Source organism: Somniosus microcephalus, chromosome 19 (assembly GCF_052327205.1).
Source record: "Somniosus microcephalus isolate GS21.2 chromosome 19, FLI_Smic_1.0, whole genome shotgun sequence".
Taxonomy (NCBI): domain Eukaryota; kingdom Metazoa; phylum Chordata; class Chondrichthyes; order Squaliformes; family Somniosidae; genus Somniosus; species Somniosus microcephalus.
The window spans coordinates 43015626-43040181 of record NC_141005.1 but is presented as its reverse complement, the minus strand read 5'-3'; the positions used below and the strand labels follow the sequence as shown (position 1 = coordinate 43040181).

General features: G+C 44.1%; 1 protein-coding gene across 1 annotated transcript in view; it reads left to right on the top strand.

The window, feature by feature from the left end:
- The window catches only part of LOC147104387 (transmembrane protein 132C-like), a 1245027-nt gene that overhangs the window by 462790 nt on the left and 757681 nt on the right, over window positions 1–24556 (top strand). The window contains exon 3 of the mRNA XM_085961692.1: window positions 10138–10284. Coding sequence (XP_085817818.1) covers window positions 10138–10284 — 147 coding nt within the window. The remainder of the gene's footprint in view (window positions 1–10137; window positions 10285–24556) is intronic.

Sequence of the window (24556 nt, the reverse complement as noted above, 5' to 3'; positions counted from 1 at the left end):
GTACAATTTGGAGAGGGACTTTCAAATGGTAAATTCCTAACAATCCAAGTAAAATGTGTTGAGTCTGTGCTTTCAAATGTAGTTATGCTGAATAACTGGACACAGACAACAGAATACTTAAACAGGTCTTTAGTAACTGAGGGTCAGGGCTGAACTGAAATACACTTTTGCTCCACAGGGTTTATATACCGGTGTGGTCACCACCGGTACTACAATATACAGGAGCCATCAGAAAGTAGTCCACCACCTTAAGGTAGTCTCTTAAGGTGGTACAGGTTACATACACTACAAAATGCTTATTTTGAAATTTTTGCAGGGTACTTTATCATCCAAGATTGAATAAAAGAAAGAATGACTTGCATCTATATAGTGCCTTTCACAACCTCAGGACATCCCAAAGTGCTTTGCAGCCAATGAAGTATTTTTGAAGTGGAGTCACTGTTGTAATGTAGGAAAGGAATAACTTTGTTATGGTTTCAAAACCAAAAGTCATATCCAGCAGCTGCAGCCCATTGAACCGTTGCTCAAAGAACTCCATCACCTTGCACCACCTTCAGCAGTCTGCCTCGAACCAGTTGTCTAATTAAAACATTGTCAGATACTTACCTCTAAGTTACACACTCAAACTGATCGGAAACATTGACACCTCCTGAATTTCTGGGATCCTTCCTGGCACCATTAGGAACCTGGGGTGGAGAGTTCTGCAGAGTGTGGTGCCATTCAGTCAGTACTTCAGCTACTAGATAGATGTCCTGGCCATGTGTCCATTCTGCAACATGATGAAACCATTGATGTGCAATGACTGAGGTTGCAGCCCATATTCTACCACCTGAGGGGGCCGCTCCTCAGTATTTGGCTAAATTTTTTCAGCAAACACATTCACCTTTGGTCACCTGGTGAGGAGGTGCACACCCAACTGACCTAGAATAGGATCACCCTGTGGAACCCATTACTGTGCTGGAAGACTAATGTGATCATTGGGAACTGCAGGGTGTTTTATAGACAGGAATTTACAAATTATTATTTCAATTTACTGACATGCACTTTTAGCTAGCCATCTGTTATTTATTAATGGTGCCCTCCTTAGAGAGGGCTGCTTGAGGCTGTACTGATGACATTAACATGGTGCAAAAGAGGACAATTACTGAAGTAAAGGGACTCATGCTATGGCATTATAATCCCATTACAAAACAAACTTGCAGCTTATGAATGTGGTTCTTAAAATGGGGCTCTCGTGATTTTGTCAATGGGGGCATGTTGGAGGCGGGACTGCTGCTTGTCGGGTTTTAGTCCCGCCTCCATCGACTTGTGGCCAACCCACGCTATTTTCCCTTGATTGACCTTGTTAAGCCCACCCAGCGGGTTTAGCAGACCAATTAAGTGGAAGCCGGTTACAGAGAACGTCAGTGTATGACGTTTCATCTGTCAAAAATTTTTGACAGATGAATTGTCATCATTTGACAGCTCTGTGAAGCTGTCAAACACTGACATTCTCTGTAGTTTGATGAGTTCTTGTATTCAAGACTCATCAAACCTCTTTTGTGAGCAGAACTTAGATGGTTGTTGCATCGGAGAATGCAGCAGCCCCCATCTGTCATCTCTGCTGGTGAGATGCGAGACTCTCCGCATCCCCAACTGTTGAAGCCTGCAGGAAGAAACGAAGGTAAGTAAACATTTTCTATCACTTTTCACTCACCTCACGTACTTACCTCTCCACACTTGCACCCATCACTCACCTCCACAGCGCACTTTTGGACCCCCGCAGACCCACTGCTCGCTTCGGTGACCCTGGCCGGGTTTCCCGACGTCGGGAAGCCCGCACCTCTGCTGGAAAAATGGGGATAATCCTCTTAACTGCCTGTTAGTTAAGTGGCTGTAATCCCTTTCCCGCCTCGAGGAGACAGGACCCGGCGCGGGTTGGCTACCCACCTCCTGGGAAGATGGCATGGAGGTGGGTTGGGGCAGGATGGGTACCCACCCCCTGATTCTGCCATTTTCCTGGCAGTCCTGCCTCCAAACCCGCCTCCCCAGGGCTGGCAAAATCACATCCTAACAGTCAGATATCTATTCAACTTATTTATAAAATTACTTCTCACATGTGACTACTGAATCGATATATTTTCTATTGTCTGAATCTCCTTCTGTACATCATTTGCTCTAGAATTATGAAGGAATATTTTTAGTTGATTTTGGGTCAGTGCCTTTTTTATCTCTGATTTAAATCCCTGTATTTGTTGAAGGAACTTCAAGTAAAATCACCATTGATTTCTGTATTAGTAACCTGAAGCTCAGATCAGGAGCTGAACAGAGTGTGGGATCAAACCTAGATCCTCTCCCCTGTGTCAATGAGCGCTTAGGATTGCTTGGCTCAGATTATGCAAGTAGATTGGAAGAATATGGTTGATGTTATCACTGCCCCAGAACATCACTCATGTAATAATAAAATGTTTTGAAATACTATATTTTGAATAGTGGTATCTTGGTCCAAGAGCTGAAATACTCACGAAACAATAAAACATGGGCAAGGTGCAACTTTTGGACTGGCTATCGAAGAGGACGAGAGGTAGGACTCTCCCTCTGAGAAAAAGCAAGATAATGCAATGGAGGCATGGCTATCCCAGCATCCGTAGTGATAGTGAAAGTCCTCTATTAAAATTATAGGACCTTGTGTCATGAGCTACCTTTCTCCAGTGTTGAGCGTGCCACTGAAAGAACTGACAGTGATGCAAGATCACATGACAGGAAGTATATAATTGCGCATGCTAGCAAGAAATAAATTAGTTGTGTATCTTTTATGTACTAAAATCGCTGAATAGGTTGTAACATTCTATTTCAAAATGCATGGAAACCGTTCTCATACTATCTCAATGGGAAAATGCATTGCAACTGTGTCAACCTTTACCTGCAGTACAGGAAACTCTCGTTTAAATGGCACCTAAATATCCGGAATTCTCTATTAACCGGCAAAATGCATACTCCGAAAACACCTCAATAACCGGAAATGTTGCCAAGTCCGAGTCCGAGTCTTCCGCGGTGGCCGAGTTAGTCAGTGTGGGTAGTTCTCCAAACTGCCACTACTCGGCTTCTCGGCGCTGTCAGAAGTCCGAACACCTCACTAACAGGAGTCTGACTCTTTGTTTGTTAAAAATAGCCTCGGTAGATAACCCTCCCCGTCATCCGGAATTTTTAATCAACCGGCACCATCCCGGTCCCGTCGGTGCCGGATACCAGAGAGTTTCCTGTACCTGCTATACCTTCAGGCAGTGCTGTGATTGGCGTGCAATGTAAGCTGCAAAGCCCACTTCACACACAGTTTTGCCACTGATATCTCCCATCTCGCTAAGTGCGCAGACACTGTTTATTTTACCAAAAGAGAATGCGGTTCCATTGGTAAGGATAATAGTAGTAAAAAAATAAAGTCCTCACTTTCTAACCTGTCTGAACAGCAACCATCGACTTTAATTGCTGAAATATCCTTCTCGGCTGGCTGGTATCTTGAGCACTTTAATAAAATCCTAAACTCAGCATACCTCCCCCACCCCCGGCCCACCTCACCCACCCACCCGAAAAAAACCCCTCTCTGATATGCACTCACCCCAGTGTGTAGCAAGCACGAGCAGAACTTCCGACTGTGAAATAGTGAACTTTTCACCCACCCCTCTCACTGAGATGGGTTGAGATTCCCAAGCTTATTTCAGGCAGACACATTCTTTCAACCATCTTTTCCACTTTAGTAGATGGTAAGTAGGTTGGACATATTCTTTCATCATCAAACTCAATATTTACAGCTCTCCAGTACCCAAGCAGTATTAATTTAGTGCAATGAATCCCACCAAAATGTTAGATTTTGTTTGTTCTGATACAGCTAAATTTACAGAGGTGGGGGGGGTAGAATGTCTGTTAAATCGACGGAAAACTTTGAAGAAGTGGCATAATCGTTTGCTTACGCCATTTCTCTGGATTTCTGCCAAGGTTATGGTGGGAGATCAGGAGAATCCCTGTGGAAATTCCAGCTGACAGTGTTTATAGTTGGACAGGAGCCAAACTGAACAACTTGGAAAAAATTAAAACCCAGTTCCACGCAGAGCACAAAACTGCCTCTAATTTGGCACCATCACACAGAGAGGCTTGGGTAGGAAATGGAAATAGCACACTGGTGCAATAAGCACTCTTTAGAGCAGATTGTCCACGTTCTGTCAACTGAAACCACCTGAAGAGCCAAGTGACACCCCGGCAGCAGCCACACTGCTTATATTTTAGATGACCTTGCCATTATTATTTAAATAACAACAGAAAATGCTGGAAAAACTCAGCAGGCCAGGCACCATCCGTGGAGAGAATTTAGAGTCAACGTTTCGAGTCAAACCCTTTGTGAAGACTGGAAAGGCACAGGAAATGAAATCGATTGAAAGGCCAGGCTGGGAGAGAACAAAAGAGAAATGAAGAGACATTAAGAGGTATTCAAAACGAGACGAGATGGTGATAGGACTAGTGGAGACAAAAGACGGCTCAAGATTAGGTGTGAAATGCGCTGGCAGAATGGGAGACAGCTGCCATGTGGGAGAGAGAAAAAGGGGGGGGGGAGAAAGGGCCAAAACAAAGGTGGGGATAAAAAATAAGTAAAAATGTAATGGGGGCTGAGGTTATGATCTGAAATTGTTGAACTCGATATTGAGTCCGGAAGGCTGTAAAGTGCCTAATCGGAAGATGAGGTGCTGTTCCTTGAGCTAAAGACTGGATGACTGGTTGCTAAAGAAGCTTAGATACCCACGACTGTCCTAATGATCCCATTTTGAAATAAACACCCGAACAGGGGTGCGTGCAGTTACAGTGAAGTCCAGGTCTCCAACCAAATGCTGGCAGAACATAATGGGCCAAAATTTGCGGTGGGTATAAACGGCAATCTGACAGCGTTCGCCGTTATCACCCCTTTGAAACTGACCGCAACTTCAGGATGTAGCGCATGTGCAACTAAACGCGGAAATCCTGAAGTTGCGGTCAGTCATTCACTGCTCCGACACTGACTGCGCTGTGAAACCGCCCCCCCCCCCCCCACCCTATATCAGTGAAATCCATGAAACTGACAAAAGCTTTGGCTTTTCCACGGTAATATCGCAGTTAAATTCCCCATTAAATGTTAGGCCTTGTTGGATAAAGTGTAACTGGGGTTTTAACAGCGTATTGATTGTTAAACAAAGGTTATGACCCTGGAAAACTAATTTTAATTTTGTGGAGTGTCAAATTTCTCCATTATGATAAAAATTATAATTTTTTAAGAAACTTAAAAAAAAATGTTTTTGTTAAGTTTGTTCATGATATTTCAGGTTCTACCTTATCCCCATGTGAGAGCCCCAATCTTTGTTTCGCTCTCTAACATTTTTAAAAAGTCTGGACAAAATAAGCTTCTCATTTCGTGGTTCCTTGTCTGATAATTCTGCAATGTGATTGGCTGCTTAGACAGCTTGTTGATGTCACAGCAGATCGCACATGGGAATTCCCACTACAGAGCGCTGAAATCACTTGCGTATCATAAAAGGCAAATTTCTCGTCACAGAGATCGTGATTGGCGCAAGTTACCTGCCAATTATCAGCCCAAGCCTGAATGTCGTCCAGGTCTTGCTGTATGCGGGCATTATCTGAGGAGTTGCAAATGGCACTGAACACTGTGCAGTCATCAGCGACCATCCCCACTTCTGACCTTATGATGGAGGGAAGGTCATTTATGAAGCAGCTGAAGATGGTTGGGCCTAGGACACTGCCCTGAGGCTGTGATGATTGACCTCCAATCACCACATCCATCTTCCTTTGTGCTAGGTGATATAAGAAGACTACCAGGCACTTGGTCTAAGCGTTAAATAAAGCTTTAATCAACTGTTTTACAACATGGAGATCTAGTTGTGTCCTTCACTAGTTCCTGTTAAAGAATGTCCTGAGCAAGCTGGGCCCATGCCTGAGTATTTATACTCTCCCTGGACAGCGCCACCAGCAGGCCGCCCAGTATTATTTCATAAGTCATTTCCACATGAATGACGAGATTCATGTCACTAGGTATGACTCCAGCCAGTGGAGAGTTTTCCCCCCGATTCCCATTGACTTCAGTTTTACTAGAGCTCCTTGATGCCATACTTGGTCAAATGCTGCCTTGATGTCAATGGCAGTCACTCTCACCTCTGGAATTCAGCTCTTTTGTCCATGTTTGGACCAGGGCTGTAATGAGGTCTGGAGCTGAGTGGTCCTGGTGGAACCCAAACTGGGCAACAGTAAGCAAGTGCTGCTTGATAGCACTGTCGCCGTCACCTTCCATCACTTTGCTGATGATTGAGAGTAGACTGATGGGGTGGTAATTTGCCAGATTGGATTTGTCCTTTTTGTGGACAGGACATACCTGGGCAGTTTTCCACATTGTCAGATAGATGCCAGTGTTATAGCTATAATGGAACAGCTTGGCTAGAGGCGCGGCTAGTTCTGGAGCACAAGTGTTCAGCACGATAGCCGGAATGTTGTCGGGGCCCATAGCCTTTGCTGTATCCAGTGAGTTCAGCCATTTCTTGATATCACGTGAAGTGAATCGAACTGGCTGAAGACTGGCTTCTGTGGTGGTGGGGACCTCAGGAGGAGGTCGATATGAATCATCCACTCGGCACGTCTGGTTGCAATCACTTCAGCTTTGTCTTTTGCACTCACGTGCTGGGCTCCACCATCATTGAGGATGGGTATATTCATGGAGCCTCCTCCTCCTGTTAGTTGTCCACCACCATTCATGACTGGATGTGGCAGGACTTTGATCTGATCTGTTGGTTGTGGGATCGCTTAGCTTTGTCTATAGCATGCTGCTTCCACTTTTAGCATGCATGTAGTCCTGTGTTGCAGCTTTCCCAGGTTGGCACCTCATTTTTAGGTATGCATGGTGCTGCTCCTGGCATGCTCTTCTACACTCCTTATTGAACCAGGGTTGGTCCCCCGGCTTGATGGTAATGGTAGATTGAGGGATATGCCAGGCCATGAGGTTACAGATTGTGGTGGAATACAATTCTGCTGCTGCTGGCCCACAGCACCTTATGATGAGGCCCAGTTTTGAGCTGCTTGATCTGTTTTGAATCCTCCCATTTAGCACGGTGGTAGTGCCACACAACACAATGGAGGGTGTTCTCAGTGTGAGGACGGGATTTTGTTTCCACAATGACTGCTACCAATGCTGTCATGGACAGATGCATCTGTGACAGATAGGTATTTCCCTCGTGTTGGCTCTCTCACCACCTGTCGCAGGTCCAGACTGGCAGCTATGTCCTTCAGGATTCGGCCAGCAGTGGTGCTACCGAGCCATGCTTGGTGACAGACATTGAAGTCCCCCACCCAGTTTTATTCTTATTGTTTTGCATTTTTTTTTTTTACAACTGTGTGGCTTGCTGGGCCATTAGTGAACCAGATGGGTTTTTACAACAATCTGATAGTTTCATGGTCACCATGACTGGTACTAGCTTTTTACAGTATTCCAGATTTATTTAATTAACTGAATTTTAATTCCCTAGCTGCTGTGGTGGGATTTGAACTCACGTCTCTGGATCATTAGCCCAGGCCCTTGGATTACTAGCCCAGTAACATTACCACTATGCTACCGTTCCCATACTTGTGAAAAGTACATAGGGAACACATTATGATAATGAGCTGACCTTGAAGAATCTGATAGCGTCAGCTTAGCTCCCCTCTCTATTTGCATGAAGGATTGCGGGAGTGCAGCAATCCTGGCTCTATTATTGTTGGATCACTAAATCAGCCTTTAAATGACTTCCATGTGAATAAGAGACCCTCCAACAAGGCTGTGATCCATTCCAGATACTCCCAATATTTATTGACATTTGTGCAAGTTGGGATGGATTTAAAAAATGTTGAGAATACCGAATAATGATGTGTGATATAAGAGGTTCAACAATCCATGGATACTTCACATCAGAGTTAGAACATTACAAGAACATCGGCAGGTTCTGTTCTCCGAATGTGTGGGTTACGAGGAGATTGGTTATAGGGCCTACAGCCAGATGAAGGAACTTACACATGTTGTAATATCATGACTTAACCCAGAAACACACAAGTAATTCCTGCTGATGATGATCTTGAATGTAAAAAGATATAGATAGGTCACACCAGCTTTCTGGTGATGGTCATTTCAGATTAACGTCGACACAATCTGACCTTTTGCACTTTGTTGGAATTGTTAGTTGCTTTGCGTTTATAGGGTAGAGTTTCCGTTTCGGGCACAATCCAGGCGCAAATTGCACTTGAATTTGTGAAGTTATTGTTCAAGTTTCCGCCCAAACTCATTTGAATAATCACAATCGTAAAGTCTTCCCTGAATCAGCGCAATTGTGCAGGGTAATAGAATGTCATGTTCATTTTTTCTTTGCATTAAAAAATATTCCTTGATGTATTTAAAAGTGGTAACCTGATGCAGTTTTATTAATACAGCAGAAAATGGGATCATCACAAAAAAATAAACATTTTTAATAAGAGTGTCTAGTCCTCCACCTGTGAGTAACCTGATTTTAAATCACTGAAAATGACCTAAAAAAACTATACTGAACCATTTACTAGTTTCATTGGTGTACACCAGTCAGTGTTTTAGTAAATTAAATATTTTTTAACATGTAAAAACTTTTAAAACGTGTTTACGAGCACCTGTGCGTCAAAAAAACCCGAGTTCAATTTGAAGACCCTCCTTGAATGGGCGCAGTTGGCAGGAACTCGCCATGCTCATTGTTTCGATCTGGGGGTGAGGCGGGCTTAGAAACAAACATAGAAACATAGAAGAAAGGAGCAGGAGTAGGCCATTCGGCCCCTCGAGCCTGCTCCGCCATTCAATGAGATCAGGCTGATCATCCAAATTCAGTACCCGGTCCTGGCTTTCTCCCCATATCCCTTGATCCCTTTAGCCTTAAGAAATATATCTAACTCCTTCTTGAATATATTTAATGAATTGGCCTCAACTGCCTTCTGTGGTAGAGAATTCCACAGGTTCACCACTCTCTGGGTGAAGAAATTCCTCCTCGTCTCAGTCCTAAATGGCTTACCCCTTATCCTTAGACTGTGACCCCTGGTTCTGGACTCCCCCACCATCGGGAACATCCTTCCTGCATCTAGTCTGTCTAGTCCTGTTAAAATTTTATAAGTTTCAATGAGATCCCCTCTCATTCTTCTAAACTCTAGCGAATATAAGCCTAATCGACCCAATCTCTCCTCATATGTCATTCCTGCCATCCCAGGTATCAGTCTGGTGAATCTTCGCTACACTCCCTCCATGGCAAGAACATCCTTCCTCAGATAAGGCAACCAAAACTGCACACAATACTCAAGGTGTGGTCTCACCAAGGCCCTGTACAACTGCAGCAAGACATCCTTTCTGTACTCGAATCCTCTCGCTATGAAGGCCAACATACCATTTGCCTTCTTAACTGCCTGCTGCACCTGCATGCTTACCTTCAGCGACTGGTGCACAAGGACACCCAGGTCTCGTTGCACTTCACCTTCTCCCAATCTATTGCCGTTCAGATAATCTGCCTTCCTGTTTTTGCCACCAAAGTGGATAACCTCGCATTTATCCACATTATACTGCATCTGCCATGCATCTGCCCAATCACCCAACCTGTCCAAATCATACTGGAGTTTTTCGGCATCCTCCTCACAGCACACACGCCCACCCAGCTTTGTGTCGTCTGCAAACTTGGAGATATTACATCTAGTTCCCTCATCTAGATCATTAATATATATTGTGAATAGCTTCTGGTGAAATGACCTTTAAACCAACGTTAAAGATCACGGAAACTCGATTTACGCTTGTGGTAACGTGTGTTTAAAATTCCCCGATCTTTGGCGCTGGCTGGGCCAATCTCACCTATTTTTGCGCTGAGGATATGAAAGCAAACTAGCGGAAACCCCACCCCACATTCTTCAAACTTTTAAATCATTTGTGCAGTGCATTACCCACATCATCATCTTCCCTGTTCTACACTCGTGATAAAAGCCTCCAGAGAAATGGACCGAGAGATTCTGTAGTTGCTCGCGTTGTAATTTGTGCTTCAGATTCTCAGTATATAACGGATCCAGCTTACTAATGGTTCCATTCATTTTCTTTTCTCCCAACAGGGCGAAAGCAAAAAAAGGTGTGAACATTGTTGATATAAAACCCAGCATTCCAAGCTTGTGGGAGGTTAAACAGGAGATGGGAAATGGTGGGAAACACTCCACCGCTACGGTGGTTTGCCAGAAGAAACCCAGGGCTTCAAGTAGCAGGTAGGCGATCATGAGTGACTTTAACTGCATTACGTCAAGTGACAGCTGCATATATCAGGGCCAGTGATACTATTCTATTGTACGTGGTATACCAGAACCAGTACTTTAACAGGGATGTTTTCAGTGGATGACTTAATGTTTGATATAACCATGTGTTATTAAGTGATCTTGTTTGCCTGTGTCCGTCAACATTTTTGCAAGAATTCTACTTTTAGTTTTGGTAATTTATTCAATGCCACCACCAATTAACTGCTTGCTTCAAAGGGCTTGGGTGCTGCAGTGTGTCAGCGCACTGCACTTTCATCTGGCTTTAAGGCCACCTCAGACTGATGGGCCAGTCTCAGCTGTAAAGGTCCTAAGCAGAATTAGCTTGGCTCGCACTTAATGGTAATCAGTCTACAGCACAAAACTGGCCCAAATTCAACACGACCTGGCAGACCTCACTCAGAGAGGCAATAATGATGGATAGTGGAAATAATTGACTGAAATAGAAAAGGCTGTCCTTCTCAGGTTTGGGTAAAGGAATACTATTGGGTTTGAATAAGAGGAGTTTGAGTGTTTCCAGCCTGTGATATATCCGACCTGGGAGTGCTTGGTGCTAAAGCAGAGTACAAGAACAAAGTTCCATCCCACAGTACTGGCACCCCTCACTATGATGAGCACATATTTCACTTGCTGTCTTCTGTCAGGTTCGAAGTGGCACTGGCTTTGTGACGGAACTGTGTGATGCAGCATCTCAATATGCACGGCCTCCATTTGAATCATTTCACAAGTCAGAACTGGTTCTTAACAGATTTACACCAAATTCTTTTGAAGTCAAGTATAACTCTTGCAGATAGATGTGTTGGTAAGTGCTTCCAGACTGGTGTAAATCTGGTCATAATTTGTATTTAAATCCTTCCCTATTTTGTGTACCCTTTAATTATATAGTCTTAAAATTGAACTTAGAAAATGTTGTCACTTTGAGTTACAGGCCACAGTGTTAATTAACTTCATTTGTGGAGTCTTTGTGTGTTTTAATAACCTACCTAGATCAAAAAAATTGTTAATAATGCTAAGCTAGTGTGGCAGTTGTAATTTCCTTGATTTGCAAGACATGTACAGAAGTGAAGGCTTTAATCATATTAGACAAAGTGTTTGGCAGGCACCTTTTAAACATACCAGTCCTGTTATCAAAGGAGATTTTTGTGGTAGTTTTAAGTAGCAAACACAATCTACTTATGAGTATTATGACAGCCAGCAGGGAACGTTTTAAATTATTTTTAAAAGAAATTTCTGGGTAGCTTATATATAATTCAGTGCCATTTTCCCTGACTGAGAATACTTTGCACATTGGCTTCATATCTCAATGTATTATGTTAAATCATGAAAATTGCAAGGTTTATGTACTGTGGATAGAATGCTCTACAGCTGTGTGCGGCTCTTATTGGCAAGGTTTCTGTTGGTTCAATGTACTGAAAAATGTATTTCAATCCTATCTTGCAGAATTATCAGTAAGTCTACATGGTTCTCACAACAAATGCTAGGACTGGTGCTTTAAGAGTTTGACACAGAAATTGTTAAAAAAAAAAAAGTGCTGACCAGAATTTGAGGATTGTCTAGTCAATGTGGAATTGTAATATGAAAATGTGAGATTTTCAATGTTTACTTTAAAACTTATCTACCTGATCAGGAATGGTGTTGAGGTACAGATCAGCCATGACCTGATTGAATGACATGGAATCAAGGGGCTGAATGGCCTTCTCCTAAACCTATGTTTCTGTGAAGGCTGGATAATCTGGTCCACCTCCAATGATGCTGCTTGTGGCTATCTGACGTTGTCGCAGTATTGGTCGGATTCTTCCCTCACTCCCATTTGCCTAGTACCATGTTCAAGCTTGGTAAATGGCCACCTGGCGGGGGGAAGCAGAGGCTGAGATTCAAACTCTGGCCTACGGTACTGCGGATAAACGTGCGGCATGATTTCCACCATTGCACTAAGTTTATTGCTATCTGTTCTTCAAGGCCTCCTCGCCTTTGAAATTCACATATTCATTATGATGAGGAGCATCACTACATCATACACTGAGATAAGGGATATATTCGAGCAGTGACCGTGCCAGAGATTCATTGAGGCGAATGAGGGGTAGAAGTAAGCACAGACACAACATTTCACTGGGGTGGACACTCTGTTAGCTGTAATTTATAGTAGCTACTTCAGTCAGGCAATTAATAAGAATTAAGGTATCTATACTCCACCCCTTCCACCCAACCTCCACCACTTGGAAGAAGCACTGAGAGTAGCAAGGGCACAGAATGTACTCTGGGTGGGGGACTTCAATGTCCATCGCCAAGAGTGGCTCGGTAGTACCACTACTGATTGAGCTGGCCGAGTCCTGAAGGACATAGCTGCCAGTCTGGGCCAGTGACAGGTGGTGCGAGAACCAACACGAGGGAGAAACCTACTTGACCTCGTCCTCACCAATCTACCTGTTGCAGATGCATCTGTCCATGACAGTATTGGTAGCAGTGACCACCGCACAGTCATTGTGGTGACGAAGTCCCATCTTCACACTGAGGACACCCTCCATCGTGTTGTGTGGCACTACCACCGTGCTAAATGGGATAGATTCAGAACAGATCTAGCAGCTCAAAACTGGGCATCCATGAGACGTTGTGGACCATCAGCAGCAGCAGAATTGTATTCCACTACAATCTGTAACCTCATGGTCTGGCATATCCCTCACTCTACCATTATCATCAAGCCAGGGTACCAACCTTGGTTCAATAGGGAGTGTAGAAGAACATGCCAGGAGCAGCACCAGGCGTACCTAAAAATGAGGTGCCAACCTGGGAAAGCTGCAACACAGGACTACAGGCATGCTAAAAGTGGAAGCAGCATGCTATAGACAGGGCTAAGTGCTCCCACAATCAACGGATCAGATCAAAGCTCTGCAGTCCTGCCACATCCAGTTGTGAATGGTGGTGGACCATTAAACAACTAACGGGAGGAGAAGGCTCCAAGAATAAGCCCATCCTCAATGATGGTGGAGCCCAGCACGTGAGTGCAAAAGACAAGGCTGAAGCGTTTGCAACCATCTTCAGCCAGAAGCGCCGAGTGGATGATCCATATCATCCCTACCATCACAGAAGCCAGTCTTCAGCCAATTTGATTCACTCCACGTGATATGAAGAAACATAGAAGATAGGAGCAGGAGTAGGCCATTCGGCCCCTCGCGCCTGCTCCGCCATTCAATGAGATCATGGCTGATCATCCAAATTCAGTACCCTGTCCCTGGCTTCTCTCCATATCCCTTGATCCCTTTAGCCTTAAGAAATATATCCAACTCCTTCTTGAATATATTTAATGAATTGGCCTCTACTGCCGCCTTTGGTAGCGAATTCCACAGGTTCACCACTCTCTGGGTGAAGAAATTCCTCCTCATCTCTGTCCTAAATAGCTTACCCCTTATCCTTAGACTGTGACCCCAGGTTCTGGACTCCCCGACCATCGGGAACATCCTTCCAGCATCTAGTCTGTCTAGTCCTGTTAGAATTTTATAAGTTTTGATGAGATCCCCTCTCATTCTTCTAAACTCCAGCAAGTATAAGCCCAATCGACCCAATCTCTCCTCATACGTCATTCCTGCCATCCCAGGTATCAGCTGATCGCACTGGATACAGCGAAGGCCGTGGGCCCTGACAACATCCCAGCTATCGTGCTGAAGACTTGTGCTCCAGAACTAGCCGCACCTCTAGCCAAGCTGTTCCAGTACAGCTACAACACTGGCATCATTTCGACAATGTGGAAAACTGCCCAGGTATGTCCTGTCCACAAAAAGCAGGACAAATCCAATCTGGCCAATTACTGCTCCATCAGTCTACTCTCAATCGTCAGCAAAGTGATGGAAGGCATCATCAACAGTGCTACCAAGCGGCACTTATTCACCAATAACCTGCTCACTGATGCCCAGTTTAGGTTCCGCCAAGACCACTCGGCTCCCGACCTCATTACAGCCTTGGTCCAAACATGGACAAAGGAGCTGAATTCCAGAGGTGAGGTGAGAGTGACTGCCCTTGATGTCAAGGCAACATTTGACCGAGTCTGGCATCAAGGAGCCCTCGTAAAACTGAAGTTAATGGGAATCAGGGGGAAAACTCTCCACTGGCTGGAGTCATACCTAGCACAAAGGAAGATGGTTGTGGTGGTTGAAGGTCAATCATCACAGCCCCAGGACACTGCTGCAGGAGTTCCTCAGGGCAGTGTCCTCGGCCCAACCATCTGCAGCTGCTTCATCAATGACTTTCCCTCCAACATCAGGTCAGAAATGGAATGTTCGCTGATGACTGCACAGTGTTCAGCGCCATTCACAACTCCTCAGATAAATAAGCATTCCATGCCCGCATGCAGCAAGACCTGGACGACATTCAGGCTCGGGCTGATAAGTGGCAGGTAACATTCACGCCACACAAGTGCCAGACAATGACTATCTCCAACAAGCGAGAATCTAACCATGGCCCCTTGACATTCAATGGCATTACCATCGCCGAATCCCCCACCAGCAACATCCTGGGGGTCACCATTGACCATAAACTTAACTGGACCAGCAACAAGAGCAGGTCAGAGACTGGGTATTCTGTGGCGAGCGTCTCACCTCCTGACTCCCCAAAGCCTTTCCACCATCTACAAGGCACAAGTAAGGAGTGTGATGGAATACTCTCCACTTGCCTGGATGAGTGCAGCTCCAACAACACTCAAGAAGCTCGACACCATCCAGGACAAAGCAGCCCACTTGATTAGCACTCCATCCACCACCTTAAACATTCACTCCCTCCACCACCGGCATACCATGGCTGCAGTGTGTACCATCTACAAGATGCACTGCAGCAACTCGCCAAGGCTTCTTTGGCAGCACCTCCCAAACCCGCGACCTCTTCCACCTAGAAGGACAAGGGCAGCAGGCGCATTGGAACACCACCACCTCCAAGTTCTCCTCCAAGTCACACACCATCCTGATTTAGAAGTATATTGCCAATCCTTCAACGTCACTGGGTCAAAATCCTGGAACTCCCTACCTAACAACACTGTGGGAGTACCATCACCACACGGACTGCAGCGGTTTAAGAAGGCGGCTCACCACCACCTTCTCAAGGGCAATTAGGGCTGTGCAATAAATGCTGGCCTTGCCAGCGACGCCCACATCCCATAAACAAACAAAAAAAAATCCTCCCTAATGGCTGCACCATTTACATGGTTCTGAATTTCTTTGAGTTTTCTGGGGAAAAGATAAAGTTTAATTTTCACTTTCAAGTGCTTCCACCAAGGGTTAGGGTGAAGGAGAGTGTGTGGAGTGTCTGCCCAAAAGAACATAAGAGCATAAGAATTAGGAGCATGAGTAGGCCATACGACCCTTTGAGCTTGCTCCGCCATTCAATAAGATCATGGCTGATCTTTGACCTCAACTCTACTTTCCCACCTGATCCCCATAGCCGTTGCTTCCCCTAGAATCCTAGAATCTATATCTCAGCCTTGAATATACTCAATGACTCAGCATCTACAGCCCTCTGGGGTAAAGAATTCCACAGATTCACAACCCTCTGAGTGAAGAAATTCCTCCTCATCTCAGTCTTAAATAGCTGACCCCTTATCCTGAGACTATGCCCCATAGTTCTAGACTCTCCAGCCAGGGGAAACAACCTCTCAGCATCTACCCTGTCAATCCCCCTCAGAATCTTCTATGCACTATTTACATAAGGCATTCCCAGCCCTCCCAAGTCATTTCCTCTAGGTTTACCTGAAAGGTGCTCAGACACAGGTTCCAGAAGAAGTTGGCTTCGGGCCTTGCACCTGGACTGCCCTCAGATCTGAGGGAGTTGTGCAGTAAAACAGGGGATGCCTTGAAGGTAAACCCCACCTTTCTCTTCCAAACTCCCTGTGGGTCCTCAGGTCTCTTTCAACAAGAGCCAGAAAGCCCTAAGGCTGGTTTCAAACCTGGAACTGCAGGTCTCTCTGTATTCCTGTCCCTGTTTGTAAGTGTAAGGTTCTGCCAGGAACTGGGACTGTGATGAGATCATGCTAATAACTTGAACCATCAAATTAAGGCATGGTCAGGACTGGTGCAGCACACTTTTGACCTGCTGCACCTGTCCAGCATCTAGGCAAACTGGAAGAGGAGTATCGAGGCCATAGTTTTCAACAATCTGATTTAGACCAGGCACAGCTTGTGTCCTGTATCCTTTACTTAGCTAGCTTTGCTCCTCCATTGGCCTTCATTCCAAAGCTTCTCCTCATCTGGGGCCCATTCCCTGTGTTGCCAAAGTCGTTACCATGTCAAATAATATGCTAGAGTAGTCTGTATGTATTATGAAAATTGATGGGTTTCAGGCTTTGAACTGGCATGTGTGCATCTCTCAGTAGCTCAATATAGACACCTCCTACCATCTATCATTCTGTAGATGTACTCGCCACTTACAGTAATATGACATACTGTGCTTTGATGTAAAGCTGTTGAACCATTGAGTTTTTCCTAAAAGAGGAAACATTTAATATACTGTGTCTATAACACAACAATTCCTATTCGTTTTTGCAAGAGTCCCAAAGGCTACTCTACTCTTATATTCCTGCGGTCCTGACAACAGTACTGGTTCTTTGGGCCAATATGTCAGGCAAATACAGTACAATGTACCAGCACTCCTAGTGAGTCAATGCAATATCCTGTACATGTGTGTAAAGTTGTCTCTCTTGCATACACAGTTAGTAAGCATTAAGAAAAATACTGGCTTCTGGTAGTTAAAAAAAAATTCTTTACATTGGAATAGAGTTTCCAGACAGCATTACAGCCCTGATCAGATGACTATATTACACTCTGGTTTTACTCTCCACTGAAGCTGGGCGGTTATGGTAAAATTCAGCTCTATATTTCAGACAAAAAAGCCATTTGTGGTAGTTTGGAAAAATGATGCTAAGACTAAACTGAAAGCATCTTCAGTTATATTGATTGTTGGCTGGCTGTCACTGCACACATGCTTCTAAAGTGTCACATTGGTGTTGGAGTGAAATCATGAGTTAATCTCCATTTTATGTGGACCTTGCTCCTTTTAGTACAGATGGGGCTGGATGGCCTCACCTGTGCAGAGTGCTTTGAGTACCAGAGCTCGACTGATTGTGGACGCTCAGTAGCTGTTGTATACTGCGACTTGCAAACACCATGATAATTGCCTGCTTTTTCCCTTACTGTGATAACTGTAAGCCTTTATAATTGAGGCTGACCATGATAGATCAACAGAAAATGGGTTCTGAAAACCAAGCCTTTTAACTTGAGAAAGGAGATTACATTTCAAAGTAAAATAACTGAATTTTAATGGTATTCAGCAACTCTCGAATTTTTGTTGTACTGTAATGTTGTGTTCATCAACAGCTCTCCTCGTGTGATGCCATCAGAATTTTGAGGCATGTAATTCTCTTAATTTATTTATCAAGAAGACATTAATAAACTTGCAGAATGGGCATATAATTGGCAAATTAATTTCAACACATAAGTGGGAGATATTACCTTTTGGTAAGAAAAATAAAGAGGTCACATATTTGGAAAATAAGAATCTAAATGGGGTAGAGGAGCAAAAGGATCTCGAAGTACAAATACACAAATCACTAAAAGTAACAACGCAGGTTAACAAGGCCATAAAAAAAGCAAACCAAACATTAGGGTTTATTTCTAGAGGGATAGAATTGAAAAGTTGAGAAGTTATGTTAAACTTGTATCAAACCTTGGTTAGACCATATAAGATAGTCACCAAGAAATCCAAAAAGAATTCAGAAGAAACCTCTTTACCCAGAGAGTGGTGAGAATGTGGAACTCGCTACCACATTGAGTGGTTGAAGCGAATAGTATGGATGCATTTATGGGGAGGCTAGACAAGCATATGAGAGAGAAGGGAATAGAGGGTTATGCTGATAGAGTTAGATGAGGAAAGACGGGAGGAGGCTCGAGTGGAGCATAAACTGGCATGGACTGGTTGGGCCAAATGGCCTGTTTCTGTGCTGTGTATTAGAAACATAGAAACATAGAAAAACAGGAGCAGGAGTAGGCCATTCAGCCCTTTGAGCCTGCTCCACCATTCAATATGATCATGGCTGATCCCCTATCTCAGTACCATGTGCCCGCTCTCTCCCCATGCCCCTTGATGCCTTTTGTGTCTAGAAATCTATCTAGCTCCTTCTTAAATATATTCAGTGACTTGGCCTCCACAGCCTTCTGTGGTAGAGAATTCCACAGGTTCACCACCCTTTGAGTGAAGAAATTTCTCCTCATCTATTCTATGTAATTTTACGTAATTTACCTGTGTTTTACCGTCACAAAGGGAGTGATTTTAGCAATGGGGACGTGATGAAGGCGGGAAAGCTGCTTGTCGGGTTTTAGTCCCACCTCCATTGACGTCCAGCCAACCCACGCTATTTTCCCTTGATTGACCTTGTTAAGCCCACCCAGTGGGCTTAACCGGCCAATTTAGGGAAAGCCGGTGACAGATGACGTCAGCGAATGATGTTTCATCTGTCAAGGCAGAGCTGTCAAACGATGACAATTCATCTTCTAAGTCGAGTCCTTTACTCAAGACTCACTTAGAAAGCTTTCCTGAGCAGAAAGCAGAAGGTTGCTCCATTTGAGAACGCAGCGGCCATTCTACTTTCTCTGCCGATGAGATGAGGCAGCTCCGCAGCCTAAAGGGATGAAGCCTAGAGGAAGAAGCAAAGGTAAGTAATCTTATTAAAATACTTTACACTCACCTCACACACTTACCTCTCCGCACTTGCACTCATCACTCACCTGCACACCAGACATTTCGACCCCGCAGACCCACGGCTCGCCTCATTGACCCTGGCGAGATTCGGAGCTGTCGGGAAGCCCATACTTTAGGGTTCAAAATAGGGATTAACCAAAAAACTGCCTGTTAACTACCTGTTAACAGGCAGTTAATTGGCACTAATCCCCTTCCCACCTCGAGGAGACGGGATCCGGCGCAGGTCGGCTACCCACCTCCTGGAAAGATGGCACAGATGCGGGCTGGGGGTGGGATGGGTACCCGCCCCCAGATTCTGCCATTTTCTTGGCAGTCCCGCCTCCATACCCACCTCCCCAGGGCTGGGAAAATCGCCCCCAAAGTCACAGAATCACAGAAACCCCACAGTGCTGATAGAGGCCATTTCGGCCCATCGAGCCTGCACTGACACATATCCCACCCGATCCTCGTAACCCCTACACCAACACATATCCCACCCTATCCCCGTAACCCCATGTATTTAATCCCCCTAACACTAAGGGTCAATTTATCATAGCCAATCAACCTAACCCGCACATCTTTGGACTGTGGGAGGAAACCGGAGCACCCGGAGAAAACCCACGCAAACACGGGGAGAATGTGTAAACTCCACACAGACAGTCACCCAAGGCCGGATTCGAACCCGGGTCCCTGGCGCTGTGAGGCAACAGTGCTAACCACTAAAAGTGTTGAAGTTAATAATATGGCTGTCATGTTAGGGGAATTTTTAGCCATTTTTTCCACAGAAAGGATTGGGAAAATAATTATATTTAAATTTAAAGCAAAATATATTCACACAAGCTTTTTTTAAAAAAATGCTGAGACTGGAGATAATGAAAATGTGAATGGGTTAGGCGTTGAAGCTGTTGTTCGCAAGACCATAAAAAAATAAACAATTCATTAACCTGTCTCTGTAATTGCTAAACCTATTGTGTTGGGAGGTCCCTGGTCCTGGGCACTCAGCAGGAAATGTCTAACATTGACACTCCCTCAGGCTGCAAAGACGGAGATAAAAGCAGAGACCGACACGCTCACTGACAATCAGGTTTTTTTGTAAACAGAAACCTGTTTTCACATTTTTAGAAGGTTAAAATGCAGGAAACCAGTCGGAAGTTATTTTGTTTAAGTTAAGCAAGACACCCCACTTATGTGGGGAAGCATTATTATTTTGTATTCTTGTGTGAACACGAGCTGTACTGATTGAACCAAGTGATCCTACTCAGAACTATTGCTCTGTATGTTCACTTGCTGTGAAATAAAGCAGGTTAATGCTACCCGGCCTCATCTTAACCAAGTGTTTTCTTGGTCCACCTTTGAAAAGATTGGAAGGCGCACATGGGTTATATGTGAAAGACATGGGAATCCACTTCCGATCATGAAGGAGTGCTATTGTTACACCTCTGGGTTCTGCTATTGTATAGTTACATATTGGGCAGTTCGTGCGCACTCCTAAATCTAACACATGTGGCTCGTATTTTCCGATGCCTACGGGTGTGTACGAGCTGTGTGCACACGCATAGGGACATCGGAAATGCCGGTTTCAGGCATGCGAAGCACACGTGCTGAAAACTGGCATTTCTGATCTGTCAAGTGACAGATCGGGTGCCTGCCCTGGAGAAGGGCCTCTGTGGGTGGAGAGTTCTGCTTTCTGCACAACCTCCACCCGCTGAAATCACTTCAAAATCTTACGCCTGGTAAAAGCGTAAGGCCTGCTTTTACCAGCATAAGAGTTTAAAAAATTAAAAAAAAAATTTTTCACTCATTTATAATTTTAAAATACTTTTTAAAATGGTAAGTTTATTTTTAGCCCTGTAAAAAACTTTAATTTTTTTCAAAAAATTTAATTTTTGTTTAAAATATTTAATTTAATGTAGTTTTAACTCATTTTTAAAATGTGATTTTAATTTTTTTTAAATGTTTTGATGTGTTTTTGGGGTGATCTCCATTTATACTTTTGACAGGTCTATCTGTCAAAAGTATGAAGGGGGTTCCCTTCTTTCATTGGCTGGCCTGGCCCACGTGATCCCAGGGACGCTTGCAAACCGCCTGCGCCCCTGGGATAGGTGGGCCCTGCGCATTTCGACTGTGGAGAGGCCCAGGAGCGGAAGTGTCCAGACCTCGGGAGCCCTCGGGTAAGAGTGTAGATTTTTTTCCGATATCGGAAATTACGGGCTATTTAATAACTGTTTATGGGGATGACTAGCTGTACATGAGAGAAAATCTAAGGTAAGACCAAACTTGTAACAGTGACTTATTGCAAATATCAGAAAACCATCGATTTCGTAAATTAAAAAATATCCAATTCTGAGTAGGTTGGATGCAAGTAATTTAATGTGGTATGGGATTTGGTGGTAACTCTGACTGTACAAAGGCCTCTCACTCTCTTTCACTATGGTAAATATTGAGGGGAAAAAGTTGTCTGGAAATGAGTTGGACTCCAACCTCTGAATGATAATTGTATTGTGCAAAATTTACACTGTGACATTGTTGATTGTAATTGTGTATAATGCACACTGGCATGCATATGAACAAACTGGGTGTGTTTGCCTGTCTCTGATCATAATGTATCTCCCTCTCTAACTGAGTCTTCATCTACTGTGAACAGATGGTGACTCAAATACTAAAACCTTAACTCACAAGAGCTTCAAAATCAAACAGACTTGGATTTTGATTATTTTTTCTTTGTTATCATGTGAATACTGTGGGTTTTTTTACAAAATGTGAGCTCTAAGCCAAGATTATGGTACTGGGAAACAAGACCGTTTGCTATTCCCCATATCTGTGTGCTAGTCCATACATCTCCATTCACAGATACCCAGGCGCACAGAGCTCCGGTTCCTGAATTAAATTGGGCTTTACATTGTTGATTCAGGTTTATTTGGGAAATTAATAACAGATTGGGCTGTCTTTACTTATGAACTTTCATAGGGATAAGTAAGAGAAAATATTTGTCTCTGGTCTGATCTTGGATTCTCTGGTGTGACAAGCCATCAGACATTATAGGATAAGATAACCAGTTTGCATTCAACCCCATGAAATTTGAGTTTCTAACTTTATTAGATATCTTGTTTCATTTTAAAAACAAAATAATTAGGTTTATCCTGTGATGTGTGCATTGAGTAGTACTGTTATATAATAATATACTAGATAGTAGATGTACAATATAACCAATAGTGCTGGTCCCGTCTGAATAACATGAATATCTGTATCCAGTCAGAGTACTGCAGCTTTTCATCCATTGGCACAAACCCATGACCACTTGGAAATCTGCCTTCAGATTTGGCTCGAAATGCTCTAAATTTGGGTCCTCACTAAGTTAGGATTCCAGCTGCATTCTAGTATGCAGCAGGTGTGAATAGGGTGCCCGGGACATGGGCTGCGCAATTAAAATCCGGCCATTAAAGCTACACTCAATAGATTAAAGGACGCTAACCAAACTGAGGAGTGTCGGCTCCATCACAGCTCACACCCGCACAGCTTTCTCTCCGGGATATTGCTTCCTTTTGTTAATGTTACATTGGAATTGACTCACTGCCCCTCTCGGCCTGCTCCTCGTTAAGTATCCTGTGTTTGGAATTGCCAGGCCTAATAAATTCAGAATTTGCTGGAAAAATCAACACTGGACAAGTTCAGGTGATTTGAAAATTGGTCTAAATCCACGTTTCCTCCTCATGGTGGCAGATCAACTTCTGAGAAAATGGTACTCGTTCAGCATTGTAAAAGGGTGACACTATGAAGAAGCAGGGAATGTCGGCTGTGGAGCAGAATTCGTTATACAAGGCAGAAAATGCTTCTTTTAAAAGCTGTACCTGTTCAGGACTTACAATTGTGGATTTCTGCCTGGAACGGCGGCCCATTGTAACAAGAATTGTAAAAAAAACATGCAGCAACTGAACAAATGGGGGATGACGAGGTATTCCTCTGGCAACATTTACAGTGGGATTAGGTAATTTATCATGTTACAAATGACAGGCTTTTTCATTTGGAAATTTATAAGAAGCTTTTAAGTTTACATTGAGTACAGTACATGTGCTGATAAATGGATGTGTTTCCCTGATAAGATTCAGTATTTGACTTCATTCAGTTTGCATTTGCTGTGCAAACTAATTCAGCACTAGGGAGATAAAAATGGTGTATAAATGAAAGACAATTATAATGTCCCAGACAGAAATGGGAATATAATGGCAATAGCGATAGTTATCTACTCATTGTCTGTAATCTAATAAAACTATTTTGCAATCCAGTCAGAAAGAAACAGTAGCCTTTATCGGAGAACAGTACTGAGAGGGGAAAAAAATGCTTCTCTTTTCTTTGCAATGTGAAGAGTATCCAGATGTAATTCTCTGTCGATAAAGATCAGGAAGAAATGATGCTGGATGGATAAAGCTCAGGGATGCTCAGTTATGACTGTCACACTCATTCAAGCCTGAATCTCATACTGGTTTCCCCCACTGCGGGGTTAGATTGCATGCCTGCAGTTTTTAGCACTATCAAGAACAAACGACTGAGTGGAACTCTCAGATGCTGCTGCTTCCTGCGACTAAACTGTAGTTCATCTTTATTTTAACTTGCGTCTATATATGCCATTTTGTAACTTGTATTGCTCCTCCTCCTCCACAGACTATGCCAATGTTTAACCAACCATGTGCCATATATACGGGGAAAGGGTGGGGGAGTGGGACTAGCTGAAGTGCTCTTGCAGAGAGCTGGCATGTGCTTGATGGGCCGAATGGCTGCCTTCCGTGCTATAACCATTCTATGATTCTATATACATTGGCCTTTACCATCACACAGAATTGCTGCTCCAAGTTGTTGCCAATGCTTAATTTCTCCAATGATCCCTTTAATGACCTCCCAACGCTCTCCTCAGTGACCTTGCAATGTTCTCCTCAGTGACCTCCCAACGCTCTCCTCAGTAACCTTGCAATGCTCTCCTCAGTAACCTTGCAATGCTCTCCTCAGTAACCTTGCAATGTTCTCCTCAGTGACCTCCCAATGTTCTCCTCAGTGACCTCCCAACGCTCTCCTCAGTGACCTTGCAATGCTCTCCTCAGTGACCTCCCAATGCTCTCCTCAGTAACCTTGCAATGCTCTCCTCAGTGACCTCCCAATGCTCTCCTCAGTAACCTTGCAACGCTCTCCTCAGTAACCTTGCAATGCTCTCCTCAGTAACCTTGCAATGCTCTCCTCAGTAACCTTGCAATGCTCTCCTCAGTAACCTTGCAATGCTCTCCTCAGTAACCTTGCAATGCTTTCCTCAGTGACCTTGCAACGCTCTCCTCAGTGACTTTGCAACGCTCTCCTCAGTAACCTTGCAATGCTCTCCTCAGTAACCTTGCAACGCTCTCCTCAGTAACCTTGCAATGCTCTCCTCAGTAACCTTGCAATGCTCTCCTCAGTAACTTTGCAATGTTCTCCTCAGTAACCTTGCAACGCCCTCCTCAGTGACCTTGCAATGCTCTCCTCAGTGATGCTC